We start from the raw sequence: 15,030 nt of genomic DNA, 5'->3' as shown, positions 1-15,030 counted from the left end.
TCTGTCCCTCTCAGAGAGTCCAGCAAGCTACTGAGAGTATCTCACCTGCATGGCAGAGCCTGGCATACTACCCGTGGCGTATTCGATATGCCAAACACAGTAACAACAATCAAAGTCTCACAATGGAGATGTTACTGGTGTCTGCTCGAGCAAATCAATGAGCAACGGGATGACCGTGATGACAGTGATACAGGACAATATTAATTATTTCTATTGATTAAACTATTGCATTGATTGGTCACACCTAAAACCGGGGGGAAGGAATTTTTTCATTCTGCATCTTAAAGCATGATGGATTTGTATATTATTACCGCTAGTGAGAAGTTCTGGAATGTTTACCACAAAAATCTAATGTGCAGTTGGCATACTGCACCCTAATACTTAAACACCGTTCAAGTATATTTTCTAAGTATCAAGGACATTTCCCTGTGGTAAACAGTTATCTGACCTTATCATAAGCATTCATAAACACACCGCCACTAAAGGTAAAATAAAGGGCTTAGGAATAGGTAACTGTGAGGAGAAAACCATTAATAGCATCTACATATAAAATTGCACATTAAAACATGTGAAGTAAACTGAAAAGTTCTTCTGCCAGGCTTGAATATTAACACTTGTGTTTCCCGAGCAGCAGTCATTACTGTCACTCGCACCTTCTGGGATCGCAGTGAGCTGCATTCCAGACAGAGCAGCTGCTTCAGAAGTGGTTTGAACCCCAAAATATCAAGAAGTGAGCCAGGAGTTTGGACTGTGGTCAGAGCGCATGCCCAGCTCATGCCCGATCTCAGTTTTACTCCCGGTTCCACGTGGTCCGCAGCGCAGCCCCCAAAGTGGTCCCAGAAGCCCACAGCAAACCTCTGGTGGCTCTGGTGACCCCAAATTTAGCCCAGAGCATAGCTGTTTGTGACCCAAAAGTCCTCCACTTAATCCCCCAAAAATCTATATGTAACCTCTCTTGAAAACTAAATACAAATATAATTTCAAAGTAGTGAAATGCCCAAAATGCACGAGACAGTGTGGTAAAAAAAAGTGGGAAAATATAGAGGAGTGAACTTCCAAAATTTGGGCAAAGAGAAAATAATGGAAGGAAAAACACAAAATAAAAGAATTAAAATATATGTAAGTTATTTTTAAAAACATACAACTAGGACCAAAAAATATAGCTCAAAGAGCTGGAGAACATTTATTATACTCTGGAGGTCCAGATGCAATCCCCAGTACTTCATGCATAGTTCCTCAGTCCCCTTTGGTGTGGCCCAAGATCAAACAATAAAGATATAAGATGTTGACAAAGACATAACATGTTTGCAAAGGAAAAATAATCATAGCCCAGAAATGTGGAAAATATACTCAGCCTTTATTGACCACTAAGGAAATATGAACTAAAACAAAAACAACACCAAATGAACGCAGTCTAACACTCAAGTGTAGCCAAGAACATGGAGCAATGGGGACTCTTACCAACTGCTGCTAAGAACGGAACACCAGGGGTGGCGGTGTGGTCAAACTGAATCCGTGTCCAGCCTCCAGCATCATCACACCCTTCCTGGGGCTGACAGGTGTCAGTGGTGAAATAAACAGAGTACTGCTTGTGGCTAGAGGAAATCAATTATTCAAGCAATCCATAATCAGCTACTGAGTTCCCAAAGGCCAAATCCTGTTTAGCTGCCTCCGGAGTTAAAGGCAATAATCTCCTGGCATCTCTCCAACCCATTTCTCACTATTGGTTATCAGTTATCATTGAAACCAGCCCTGGAGAAATTCCCATACCAATCCTTTGGGAGCTAAATGTAAAACTCTAGTGAGATCGTTCATAATAGGAAATAACTTTTTAAAAACAAATATACCTTGTGAACTACTTTATGAAAATCAAATGTATAAAAACTGCAAAAAAGAAACAAAAAAGAAAAATACCTCTCCAAAATAGAAAAGGACTCCTTTGATAATTTTGTAAATTTATTAATAATTATTATAATTCATTAAGTCCTTTCTACCACCCAGTCGTACTGTTCAAAGCTCTTTTTATATATGACTATCTTCATTTAGTTGCTTTGAGCTGTCTTATTATTTTTCTTTGAGTGCTTATTGTTTTTGAGATAGAAGCTGTGAAAATTTGTGTAAAAATCCAAAAGCAACAATTCTTTGAAGGACAATTTAATTACACATAATAGTAGGAAAGCAAAAGGGTGGCATACCAACAACTCCACTGCAAGAATTTATGCTAAGAAAAATAAAAATATGCACAACAATTTAACTGAAAATATGATGTACCATATTCACTAAAGTATCGCTCAACTACAAAATCTAACCAAAACTTAGTGATATCCAAATATGGATTAATGTCACTGATTTACAGTTAAAATCTACTCATTAATATTAAAGGCACTGAAAACATATTTTTGAAAGGCAAAATAAGGTAATAAACATTGATGCTACAACAAATAAAGTTGATTTTCTTTTTGTAGTCATTCAAAATTTTCTTCAAAATATACGTATTGCAAGTATTATTTATGTATCCATGTATTTTATGCTTAATGGAATTGTCATAAATATGTGGCAACAAGTATGGGGGAAAAAAGAGGTATACCTCTTTTAAAAATGGTCTTAAGTGTTTAGCTAAAGGATAAAGTCAGAATCAGATTAGGAATTAATCATTGTAAACAGCATCCTGAAAGACTTATCACTGATAAGAACTTCATCATCCAGTAATTACATCCTAATAGCACAGTAGACTGTTGATATCGCCTACAGTTTATTAGCAATCAAGTGTCCCCATATGTTTACAGAATCCCTTAGGACTTAAAGTTTTGGACTTATGCCCTGACATGAATCTGGCCTTTTGCAGTAAGTTGCTAGACTATGCCTTGCGTGCTATCTGAAAGTGGGTCTTCCAGTGAGAATGTCAAAGGACGTTAGAGAAAAGAAGAAGACAAGAGAATGGTTTGTTTGATAAATGGGAATAGTCACTTATTCTAGAGAAAAGAAAGGGGTGGGGGAGTTGATTTCAGAGCAAAGCACTTGGCATTGTGCAATTCTTTGGGGGCAGAATAAAAATAGTATATAAATACAGTGAAATATATGCAATGTTCTTAGTTGTTTTTTTTTTCTTCCTAATAATCTTATCACGGATATTTTTCTCACGTTGTGAGGTAGGATTTGTTTCAAGCTCCTTTCAAATGAAATATCAAATAGGCTGTCATTCATTTATTCAGCAATTATTTTCTTTATTTTTTTTATAATGTAGGAGTACTGCTATTTATTCAGCCATTGATTCAGCTGATTGAATTGGGCATGAATTCCATAGCAAATATTTTATGACCTTCACTCCTTATCAAGACTATTCTGGGCACTGGAGTACATTAGTAATCTAAAATGTCCTCAGATTTGAAAAGGCTACATTTTGTGAGGAAGGTCAGAATAAACTGATAAAGAGACATGATGAACAGTCAGGTTAGAATACACTGTGCAATAAAAAGAAAGCAGTGTCGCTGTTTGAGGTGGGGTTCAATCACAGGAAGTAACAATCACAGGAAGGACAATCACCGGAAGTAACATCTATGGAGAAATATAATCATAGCTGCTTGATTTGGCCATTAAATATTTTATAAAATTTCCACAAGTAATTCTAAGATACCTGCACCAAGAATTAAGAAAATTGGATAAATATTCCTAGAGAACTAAAATGTTTGTTTTCAGAAAAAAAATTCATTTTTTTTATCTTTCCGTCTAATTTCATCAATTATTCCCTATACTGACATTCCCTTTACCACTATTATTACTATAATAATTATAATTATTATTATAATTATTTCTACGCGTCTCATTCTTTAAGACTCAGAATCCAAAATTGGATTGAAAACCAATACATTTTTCTTATACCTATGGGCACAAATTTAACTCACCTGACCCCTGGACAAAAATCTGACATCAACCAATCTGCATGAGGTCTGTACAGTGCCTTTTATTTCCCACCGAATGTGCACGCATGTATTCCAATATTTTTACTGACAATACGTGTTTGGATTACAGGTCTGACTGAAGATTCATAATTTTGTTACCCTTCTAAGGTTTTAAAATTTCTGATTTCTTAAATATGTCTGTCCTATGACTTTTGACTAATGGATTATAAATATGGATAACTATTATCAGCTAAGACTGTACCACTATTTCTGCTTTTAATACATCATCCTTTTTATAACACAAAACTTTGCTTCGAGTACCTCTCTATTTATTACAAATCTTTTTAACATCTCATTAGCCTAAAGGTAGATAACTGAAAAGAAAAGCTTGCATCTAATTCATCACTTAATGAACACACTTAACTCCTTTAAATATTTTTTTCTGATTGTTTAGAAAAGCAAATTAGGGCCTGAGAGATAGTACAGGAATTAAGGTGCTTGCCTTAATTGCACATATCCGACCCTGGGTTGGACCCCAGCACTGCATATAATTCCCTAAGCAACACAGAGAGTGATACCTGAGCACAGTTGTAGCCCAGAGCACAGTCACGTGGGGCCCCAAAACAAAAGAGCCATTTAAAAGAATAAATGTGGCAAATAAGTCTAAACAATAATAAATTATTGTGCTACCCAAAGTCACCATAATATCCAAAGCCTGTTGCCATAACCCTGGAGAGCAGCGTTTTCTCTGACTATTGGCACTTTCTATGTCTACTTATTATTACTATTGAAGTTTTCATTCATATTCAACATCCATGTCTGGTGCATTTTGTTTGATGAAAACAAGCTAATTAGTGCTGAACCTTCCCTAGTTCATAAATTTATTCCTAAGAACATTAAAAGGAAGTCAAGTGAGACATGTTCAGTAACAGATGTTCGCCTTTTTTGGCTGCCTTTTTACAGTTTGTTCTCTTTCATTACTTTTTAAGAAATTTAGTTAATGTTCCCTTTACTAGAGAACAAGCGTACCTAGCTTCCCGGCAAGGAGGGGAGAAGGGGGGGAAGGCAGAGGGGCATTCCCACGGGCAGATACAGTCTGTACATTGCCATAACCTAGTATCTGCTCAAGTACTCAACTTTTTATCATTTCATACAGGTTTTTGTCGCAATCACTTCAACTTCTGGGGACGGGAGGTGTTAGGTGGGATGCTGGCTCTAGAAATGCAACTGTTCTTGCATTATTACCAAAGCAGATGCTTCTAAAGCCCCTCAAGTATGTCAGAACAAAAGGTCAATAGAACATGTCTGAGAGAATTACAGAGATTTGGTTGAATCTTTTAGTTTCCATAGAAAAGAAAGATTGCAAAGTAGTTTTGAAAAAGTGAAAGGCCAATGCTCTTTCACAATAAAAGAAAATGAGAGCTGTAAAATATTTCCATATGAAATTAAACTGATCCAAAATGCCAACTAAAAATTATATTCTCTACTTGTCTAACTCTACTTTCATGTAGGAATGGCCTGTGTGATTTTTAAATGCTGGTCCATCACTAAATCTAAGAAACAGGACAATCCAAATCTTGCATTTGCCAATAATGCTCTTTAAAATATGAGAATAGCTGACTTTAAATCTCTACTTCTTAGTTTAATGTCTTGAATTATCATTGTGGTGACTTTATCTGTTAACTGCTAAAGAAATTTTTCATATAATGCCTCCTTTATTTTTCCAAATCTTAACTAGAATAACAAATTTCTTTTAGAACAATTCATTCAATACAATAAAATTAATGATGGTTAGGAAAATATATTTTGGCCCAGATAATGCTGCTGCCAGAAAACATATTATTGAGATAATTATGTGGGTTTTTAACTGCAACCATATAAAATTAAAGATATATGTGCAAATATTTATGCCATTTCTATGAAAGAGTCAAATCCTTAATATTTCATGGAAAAATGAATATGTACTTCAAAATGTAAACGTGATTCTTTATGGGAACTACATTAGGCATCACTACCCCTGGTAGTGGTACAAAAAAAAACAAGTTTTAAAATGTATGTGTAAGATGCTTGAATGCTTTTCAAAATGTAAAAAGAAAATGTTTATATATACATATGCACATATGTATATATATATTCACTTAGCTGCTGGAGTCAGGGCCTGAATTAATCCATGGTGCCTGGTCTATTATAGAACTTTCAAAAAGTAAATTTATTTTTAGAAAAATGACAAAACTCAGGAAGTTATTTGGATAAATATATTTTTTATTTTATAGTTGGAATGATCTGTGCTAATTCTTAGAGATATTACAATATCAATCAAATGACTGCTTTATCAAATGCAGCTCACAATGAAGAAAGTCATGAGTATGAAAATAATGCAATACTTTCTAAAATGTTTTGGAGGAAGAAAGGGAAAGAATGAAGCAAAACATTATGGTATGGGAGAAACAAGTGAGCGAAGAGTTTCATTTACCAAAAGTTAATTTATTAATGTGTATTATGTGACAAAATCCTCTAAGTGACTTTCCTTAGTATACTGAAAGCACAATTTGGTAAGAAACTACAAAAATAATTCAAGCACCACCAGGAGTGACCCCTGAGTGCAGAATCAGGAGTAAGGCCCTGAGCACCACCAGGTGTGGTCAACCACCTCTGCCAACCCACCGCCCTACACACACACACACAGGAATAATGGCTGCAGTTTGAAGTGAGTTGTAATCGCAACCATGTTACCTAAATCAAAATTAAAATTGGGAAAAAAAGAAAAATGGTAAATTTCACAGGCATATTATACCACAATAAAAAGAGGGAATGATTACTTAAACTGTGGTGTTTAAATCTTTCTAGGGCTGCAATTAAAAAAATAAATACAAAACAGGAACTGGAATAAAAGAAACCATGTCAATTTCACTAGTGAAAGACAAAAATACATACCAGGAAACAAATATGAGGATTTGAATCTCACCCCTTCTTATCTATTCATCCTCCCTTCTCCAAATCACTTGACTGTAGGGATAAGATTGAAGCTTCTAGTCGGCATTTTGCAAAGACTTGGTGATGCTCACCTCTGCCCACTCCAGTTCAATCCACACTCTGTAGCTAGGCACACAGTCCCAAAGCACAATCCATTAGCTCGGAGCTGTTCTTGGGAGCCTTTTGCGCTCCCACTTTCATGCTCAACGATGAATTAACAGTCCCAAGTTTCCATTCAGAAAAAAAAAGAAAATTATTAGCGAGTCTCTTCTTGGACTGGAATGATAGCACAGCGAGTAGGGCGTCTGCCTTGCACAAGCCCGACCCGGGTTCGATTCCTCCGTTCCTCTCGGAGAGCCCGGCAAGCTATCAAGCGTATTTTGCCCGCACAGCAGAGCCTGACAAGCTGCCCGTGGCATATTCAATATGCCAAAAACAGTAACAACAAGTCTCACAGTGGAGACTTTACTGGTACCCGCTCGAGCAAATCGATGAACAACGGAACAACAGTGCTACAGTGCATTCTAGCCAGTTAAATGTACTTCAGGCATCTATGACTAGTCTTTACATGGTTAGTGTAAAGAGCACAGAGCTTCAAGGCTTAGAAAAAAAACAGCTCTTTCTTTTTCTGCCATTACTGGAAGACATTAAGAATAGTTTTATGTATGTATTTTTTAAGGACACACAGCATTAGAAATATATGCCCCATTCATTGGCAATAGCTGTCTATACTGTGATTAATATATATATATACTCTTTAGAGACTTGCAAAGATTCCAAGGAAACATAATAGTCACATAATTTCCTTGTCTGAATGCATATAATTAAAATTCTCCTTAGCGATATTCAAATAACATCCTTGTCTAAAACAGGGTTGCAATGATTTAACTTTAATAAATTTAGTCACAAAGAGTTTAATAACATAAATTACATGATTCAACAAATATTTACATAAAAAATCACTGTATCACTGCATTATTGTCATCCTGTTCATCAATTTGCTCAAGCAGGCGCCAGTAACATCTCCATTTGTCCCTGTAGCGTGGTAGTGTAGCCCAATGGCGTATTGGGGGCTCCTTCAGGATCAGGAGAATGAGGACCATGGTGGTTACTGTTTGTGGCTTATCGAGTACGAGCTTGCCAGGCTCTGCCGTGCGGGCGGGATACTCTCGGTAGCTTGCCGGGCTCTCCGAGAGGGGCAGAGGCTTTTGGGGTGGCCTCTAATAGCCTTTACAGGTGTTCCCAGTCTACCAAATGTAAGCTTTTGGTCAACTGGCATGTTGTAATGATCTGCACACTGACAAACACGCACCTGCTTGCGTCTCTGGGCAGCACCTGGGACATCTGGGGCCTCTCAGGTTGATCTCCTTGAGGCTGAGGGAGTGCACCCAGAGGTTGTTGAGCAGCTGGCAGAGCAGGACCCTATAGTGAGAGTCTGTGCCAGGTCGAACATTTGCACCAAGTCCCAGGTCACCCGGTGGTTGGCTGACAGCACCCCACAGTGGATGAGCCACTGTGTGCACTGCCACCAGGGCTCTGTGTCTGATGGCACTGCAACTCAGTGAGACCAGGTCAGGAAGCGATTCTGCGACCGCTGCTACCGCAGTTTCTCTGAGCCCTGCCAAAGCCATTCTCTCTGAATCTTGCAAAACAGCCAGTGATGTCCATCAGGAATCATGGGTAGAGTTCCAGCAGGGATTACGCGTAGAGTTCCATGCCTGGTGTGCCAAGCCGCACGTTGTCTAAGGCAAGATAGTGAGCCAAATTCGAGAGAGCACAAAAAGGTTCAGGTGGCATCAGCACCATCTCAATCAAATATGGTGTGGTAATTATGGAAAATGAGTAGGGAGTGTCTTATGATGTGTTGTCACTCATACGTGAAGGTCGGCCCGAGCGTGTGGAAAGTGGCCTGGAGTGTGGCGGCGGTTAGGGTATGGAGGTAGGCTGCTGGGGCTGGGTCCCTTGGGGCGGGTAGGGCTCTCACCCACTCCCCTATGAGGTGCCCTGAGTGCAAACAGCCTGGTGCAGAGTCTGAGGCATGGTTATGGGGGCCTCATTTTATGCTCCCTTCTGGGAGAAGCAACTATGAGTTCTGGACTGTGGCTGAGAAGTAGATTATCTGGCGCCGGCAGGAGGTGGCTTATGGCTATAAAAACTCAACATTTTTATAGAATAGATAAAGAACTACTTAATGGATAGAAAAATATCCATTTTTAAGGTAATTCCAATTGTCTAGGGACTACATTTTATTTCCCCAAATGCATATACTGTAAAGCCCGATGTGATTCTTTCTATGAGGCCACAGGGCCAATACAGAGGTTATTAGGCCCATAGTGGTCATAAGGAGTAGATCCTAGTCCCACATGACTAGAGGACATGAGAAACAGAAACAGGGAGACATATGTGACACGTCAAGGAATGGCCTTCTGCACTGAGGAGGGAGAGGCCTTAGGAGAAACCAACCGTTACTGGCACCTTGATTTCAAGAGTATCCCAGTTCTAGAGGCTTCCTGGCTCCAGGATGGGAGAAATCAGTCTCTGCTGCTGCAGGCCCTATGTCCAGCGTAACTTTGTTATGGGGTCCCAAACACACAATACAAAAGGCAAATCAACTCTGGTTTCTCTTCAGCTTGCTTAAATCTTTTGCCTTTCGCAAATGGCAAGAAGTGCAAAATTGATCAAGGAGTGAAACAGCTGACTAGATACTTGTATCACTTGCATCACTTGTCATCCCGTTGTTCGTCAATTTGTTTGAGTGGGTGCCAGTAACATCTTCACTCATCCTTGTCGCGTGCCAGTGCAGCCCAATGGCGCCTGCTCACTCCAGGAACATGAAGAACCTCATACCGTTCATTCAGGGTCTTGACGAAGAAGTCTGACCACCTCATAGGTGGGCGGCCATGCGGCCTTTTGGCGTCCCATGGAATCCAGTTGGTAACAGCTCTAGTCCAGCGGTTGTCTCTAAATCGTATTATGTATCCAGCCCATCTGATTTTCGACGCCTTCGCAAATGAGACAGCGTCCCTGATTTCTTGATTGTCAATGGAGGTCAGAACTTCGGATTCTTTCTCTCATTTGAGTGAAACATGATACTCCAAGCATACATCTTTCAATTCCTCTTTGAGAGACAGGAAGAAGGAAGAATGGTGGAGTCGAAAAGATGTGCCTGGAGCCAGAGGCTTTTTTTTTTTTTTTTTTTTTTTTTGCTTTTTGAGTCACACCTGGTGATGCTGAGGGCTTACTCCTGGCTCTGCACTCAGCAATTACTCCTGGCAGTGCTCAGGGGACCATATGGAATGCTGGGAATTGAACCTGAGTTGACCACGTGCAAGGCAAACACACTACCCACTGTGCTATCGCTCCAGCCCTGATTGTTCGTCTTCTTAACCACTTCTTCGACGCTGTTGAAGTGGGTGTCTCACATTATGTTTTAAATGTGTGTGTTTGGCTTTTGTCCATTTTTTCTTTTATTGTATCTAACCCTTCTAGCCCTAGTCCCCTTCAAGGGCTATATACAATAAAGAAAAAAAAATGAACAAAGCCAGACACACACATTTAAAACATAGTCAGTGTAAGACACCCACAAAGTACTCCCAGACACTCACACACAATGCTAATACAAAGCCTTTTACTGCCTTTTAAGAAATTGTTGCTAAAACTATAAGAATTACAGGTTACTTCTCTTTCCACAGAGACATATTAGGATGTGTTCTAATTAAAAGGGGGATTAAATTAATCTAGGCAATGAAATCCTGGTTCCATTTTCAAGTCATAGGTTCCCGAGTGCCACTACAGGACTCTCTCATCCAGAAAACCACCAAAGTTCAGTCATGAAATTCAGAAATTCAGTCAGAAATTCAATTGGCCTTGAATTTCTGTCATGCTCTTAACATATGACTTCTCTTTTGTCCATTCTATTTTCTTCATAGTCCAGTTACCATTACAAAAGTAGGAGCAGATCATTGGTGTAAACCAGTATGAACACCACTTTGGTTGTTAGTTGTACTTAAATACAATTTTTACCCATGTTTAGGAGCTAAGGTGATCGAAAACACTGACACATGATAACAGAATAAAAGACTGCTTCAGAAAAATTAAAAAGATTAAATTCAGAAAAATTAAAAAATTTTAAAAAATAAAAAAATTAAAATTTGGTAGAGAATCATTTCAGGAATAAAGCAGGTTCTTAGTAAAATATCACTACTTCTATCAAAATTCACCTAACCACTTTCCAGCAAAATGGTGATTTGACTCCTCTATGTTAAATTTTACAAATACTTACAGTATAAAAGTCCTGAAATATTGACGATGGTCCAGAGAAACTAAGTCGATCATATTCTGGAACCAAAGAAGTTCGTGTTGACATAATTCCTCTCCAATCGTAGACCACTTTGTGTGAAAGAAATAGCAGTGGGTTAAAATAATATTCGTCCAGGAAAAGTACACACTGGTCACATTGCTTAATGTTACCAAGAAGAAAGTAAATCAGATTTATGGGCCCACGAGTCTGCATTAAAATCACATCTTGTCATCAAATTGGAGAGAGATGAGGAAGAAAGACAATGGCATGGAGAGAGCATCTTTAATTGGTTTCCTCATACAGTAAAGCTCTGTGCATTTATTGCTTTACAGTATGCCCATCAGAAAACTAATAGGTTCATTCTTTTGACTCTCATCACTTCAAGAACATTGACTTCTTTTTAAAGAAGAGGCTTCAAGCAAAATCCTATTTGTGAATAGCACTTATAAGATGAAAGGAAGATTCTCTCCCTATTGCATAAGTGCTTTAAAAGAAAATTTAAAACTTTTATGGAGGCAAGAGTTTTGAAATTGCAAAATAAATGAAATTATTAGAAGTGTTTAAGATAAATAGGTTGAAGGAGCAAAAGGTTAGCCAGAATATACTCTCATATTTCTTTCATCTTCTATCAATTATTAGATTTTGGCAGAAATCTTTTCTTAAGTGATGAGGAGGCTACAACCGACTTGTCTGTTATTCTCAAAAATATCAATCACTTTAAAAGGAGAAATACTCAGTTCAACCCTGCCAACCAAATGAATAAAACTACTTTTATATTTCTAATTTTCTTTCTAATGCTTTTTCATAAACATAGATTTTTTTCCTGAATCTTTCTAATGAATAGAGTCATTTATCACCTGGCTAACATTATATAAATCTGGAGAAAATACAGAAGAAATAAATTCTCTCATTCCATTTTGTGAATTTATTTATATAATCTAATATTTAGTGTCCTATATTGAGGCAAAGAATACAAAATAATAAAAAAAACCTGGGATGTTATCTCAGCAACATCGTAAACACAAAACCACACACGCACGAACACACACACACACACATCCTTTGCCATTATAATTTATATCTATTTCTTCCATTTCAGCTGAAGAGTCTTATGGCATTTATCATAAAGGTAAAAATTCCCTAAAGAGTCGACATAATATACCACTCGATTTCAATCAAACTCAGTATGAAGATACAATTTTTTTCAACAAGTATATATGTATATATATGTGCAGTGGGAAGATTATAGAGAATCTGAGAATATTAGTGCTTGAGAAGAGATAGAAAAGGAAAGATCACACATATTAAACTTTTAGTTGTTGTGGTCTTTTATGAACCCAGGAGGATACACAAGACTATAATCAGAACGTTCAAGATATGTAAGCTCCTATGTTTTAATGGCACTTTTTTGACTAATTTGAGGCATTCTTCAATTTAGCAATATTATCCCCAGACCTCGCAATCCCCTAATGAACTTCTACAATAAGTGTCTTCACCTATTTTAGATAAGTGGGTTTCTCTTTCCAATATTCTTACGTTTATAAACTTTTCCTGAGCAAGAACAATACATACTTTGCATAGCTGTGTGCTTCTGGCTCATTAGAAATGCATTTAAGATCGCTGTATGAATACTGGTGAATGAGAATTAGCCTCCTGAGGTCAAATCTCCCTGGGAAAAAAGGGGGAAAATCTTCCTGCTTACTGAACAGTCCAACTGAGTATGAAATGAAATGCTAACAATTTATTTTTTTTCAAGCGAGTTGAGAGCATTTGGAATAGTTTGTCTTATTTACTCAACAAAACCAGACCACGCATTATTTTCTCCAAGATATAGGTATCACCGGAGAGAATAGAGCAATAACTTTTCCACTTCAGGAAGCAGTAAAGCCTCCACTAGAGGTAATCATTCACACCCTGATATATGCTAATGGCTCCTCCCCAGAAGCCAAACACAGAAGGTGACATGCAACAAATTTACATTTTTGTCACTAAGTCAGTCCTGAGTTCTCAGCTGATAGTTTGTAGAAGACCAGTCATACATCAGATGAAATTTTCACTCGCCCTTCACGAGCCAGCAGTCTTCACAGAGAGTGCAAGAGAAAGGAAGAGTCTGCTTTCTAGGGTGTGTGTGAGTGTGTGTGTGTGTGTGTGTGTGTGTGTGTGTGTGCGCGCGCGCGCAAAACAAAGACAAAGACAGAGAGAGAGAGAGAGAGAGGAAGAGAGAGAGAGAGAGAGACAGAGTTCTGACTGGCCACTTATAGATAGAAAAATAAGAACTCTTATCAGTGGGATTAAACAGATCTAAGGGAAAATGCAGTATCAGAATCAGGAAAGAAACCAAATGGTCCCATCAGGGTAACACAGAGTTTTTCATCTGGATTTCAATTAAATTTGAATTAAACTTGAATATTAAATCTTTATTAAATAACTACCCATACCAATGTGTCCTGCCTTTACATTTCCTCTACAATTGTTTATACTTTTAGAAAATGTTACTACAGCAAGAATGTACATTATTTTGTTGTTTTCTAAATGTCTTTCTTTCTTGATCTAGTCTTAAAAGTCTTTCCTCTTGCTTGGGAAGACTTGATAAATCCAAATCAAATTCCTGCACCCAGCATATGTGCCAAATATGCTCCAGGATAGCCTGAGTATTGCAGTGTGGCACTGTTGTCCTGTTTTTCTCTGATTTGCTCAAGGGAGCACCAATAACGTCTCATTTCAAGACTTGTTGTTGCTGATTTTGGCATATCAAATACACCACAGGTAGCTTGCCAGGCTCTGCTGTGCAGGCAGGATACTCTCGATAGCTTGTCGGGCTCTGCAAGAGGGACAGAAGAATCAAACCCAGGTCAGCTGCATGCAAGGCAAATGCCCTACCCACTGTGCTATTGGCAAAATATTAAGAGTGAGTGAAAGGCCCCATGCCGCATAGCTGGCGTAATTACCTTAAAGACCAGGAAAAAAATTGAAAACAAATTTTAAATTATACCATTTTTTTTCCAACCAAATATTTTCAAACCCATCTACCCTCACTTTCTAGCATCATCATAATGTTTATAATTGTAGAGATTTCTAAATACATTCCATTTGTAAGTGGCATTTTCTAATTTTTATTCAAATTTATGTAGTGAACAATGGGTCAATTACTTACACATTAGATATTTCTAAAATCTAATAAGCATAGCTATTTTATAAATGTAAATTATTCAGATGACTCACAGAGAACTCCTGAGACTGTACCTAACTGGTGAAATTGCCAAGAGAATGGGGAACACGAACAGGAAAATGAGGAGCAAGGGAAGAAAATCTCCTAGATGGGGAAAGCATTTGTGATCGAAACGTTTGGGGTGACACACATTTCCTTCTGATTGCAGATGGATAGTTTGCCCAACTCACCAGATGTCAGCAAAAGCTCCAAAAACAATATAAGTTAAAATTTATAAAACATATTGTTTCAAACAACCAAGAAACCAAGTGCATAAGAAGAGTCTTGTGCAACCATACTTAATGGAGCTCGAGAAGCACAAAACAAAGTGTGATAGATCATTATGGAGACATGATACAGCCCAAGACGCCACTAGGTTCAGTGGTCCTGAGTCCCCAGAGCCTCTTTTATGCCAAGCTTGTTCTGTTTCTCTTTTATCAATTGCCTTGTATCAATTACTTCTTTGAGTTAATTGCACATGCAGTTTTAATCTGTAGGTAATTACAAACAATTAATAGTTAGGAGACAGAATTAGCAGTTCTTAGTTTGATTATCTATATAATTAAAAGGGGTTGTAAACTAGAGTTGACAAATAGCATCTTAATCACTTGAATAATCAACCCCAGAAGCTTGCTTGGACAGCTGAATTC

At 37.9% G+C, this 15,030-nt stretch overlaps 1 protein-coding gene across 1 annotated transcript in view; it reads right to left on the bottom strand.

The window, feature by feature from the left end:
• IQCM (IQ motif containing M) overlaps window positions 1-15,030 on the bottom strand; it is a 544,597-nt gene that overhangs the window by 224,623 nt on the left and 304,944 nt on the right. Inside the window, exons 7-9 of the mRNA XM_055144242.1 lie at window positions 11,155-11,261; window positions 6,965-7,074; window positions 1,462-1,595 (exon numbers count right to left, since the gene is read on the bottom strand). Coding sequence (XP_055000217.1) covers window positions 1,462-1,595; window positions 6,965-7,074; window positions 11,155-11,261 — 351 coding nt within the window. The remainder of the gene's footprint in view (window positions 1-1,461; window positions 1,596-6,964; window positions 7,075-11,154; window positions 11,262-15,030) is intronic.

The sequence above is a fragment of the Sorex araneus genome, chromosome 7, assembly GCF_027595985.1.
Source record: "Sorex araneus isolate mSorAra2 chromosome 7, mSorAra2.pri, whole genome shotgun sequence".
Classification (NCBI taxonomy): domain Eukaryota; kingdom Metazoa; phylum Chordata; class Mammalia; order Eulipotyphla; family Soricidae; genus Sorex; species Sorex araneus.
The sequence above is the reverse complement of the archived record's forward strand: the minus strand, read 5'-3'. Positions and strand labels throughout refer to the sequence as shown.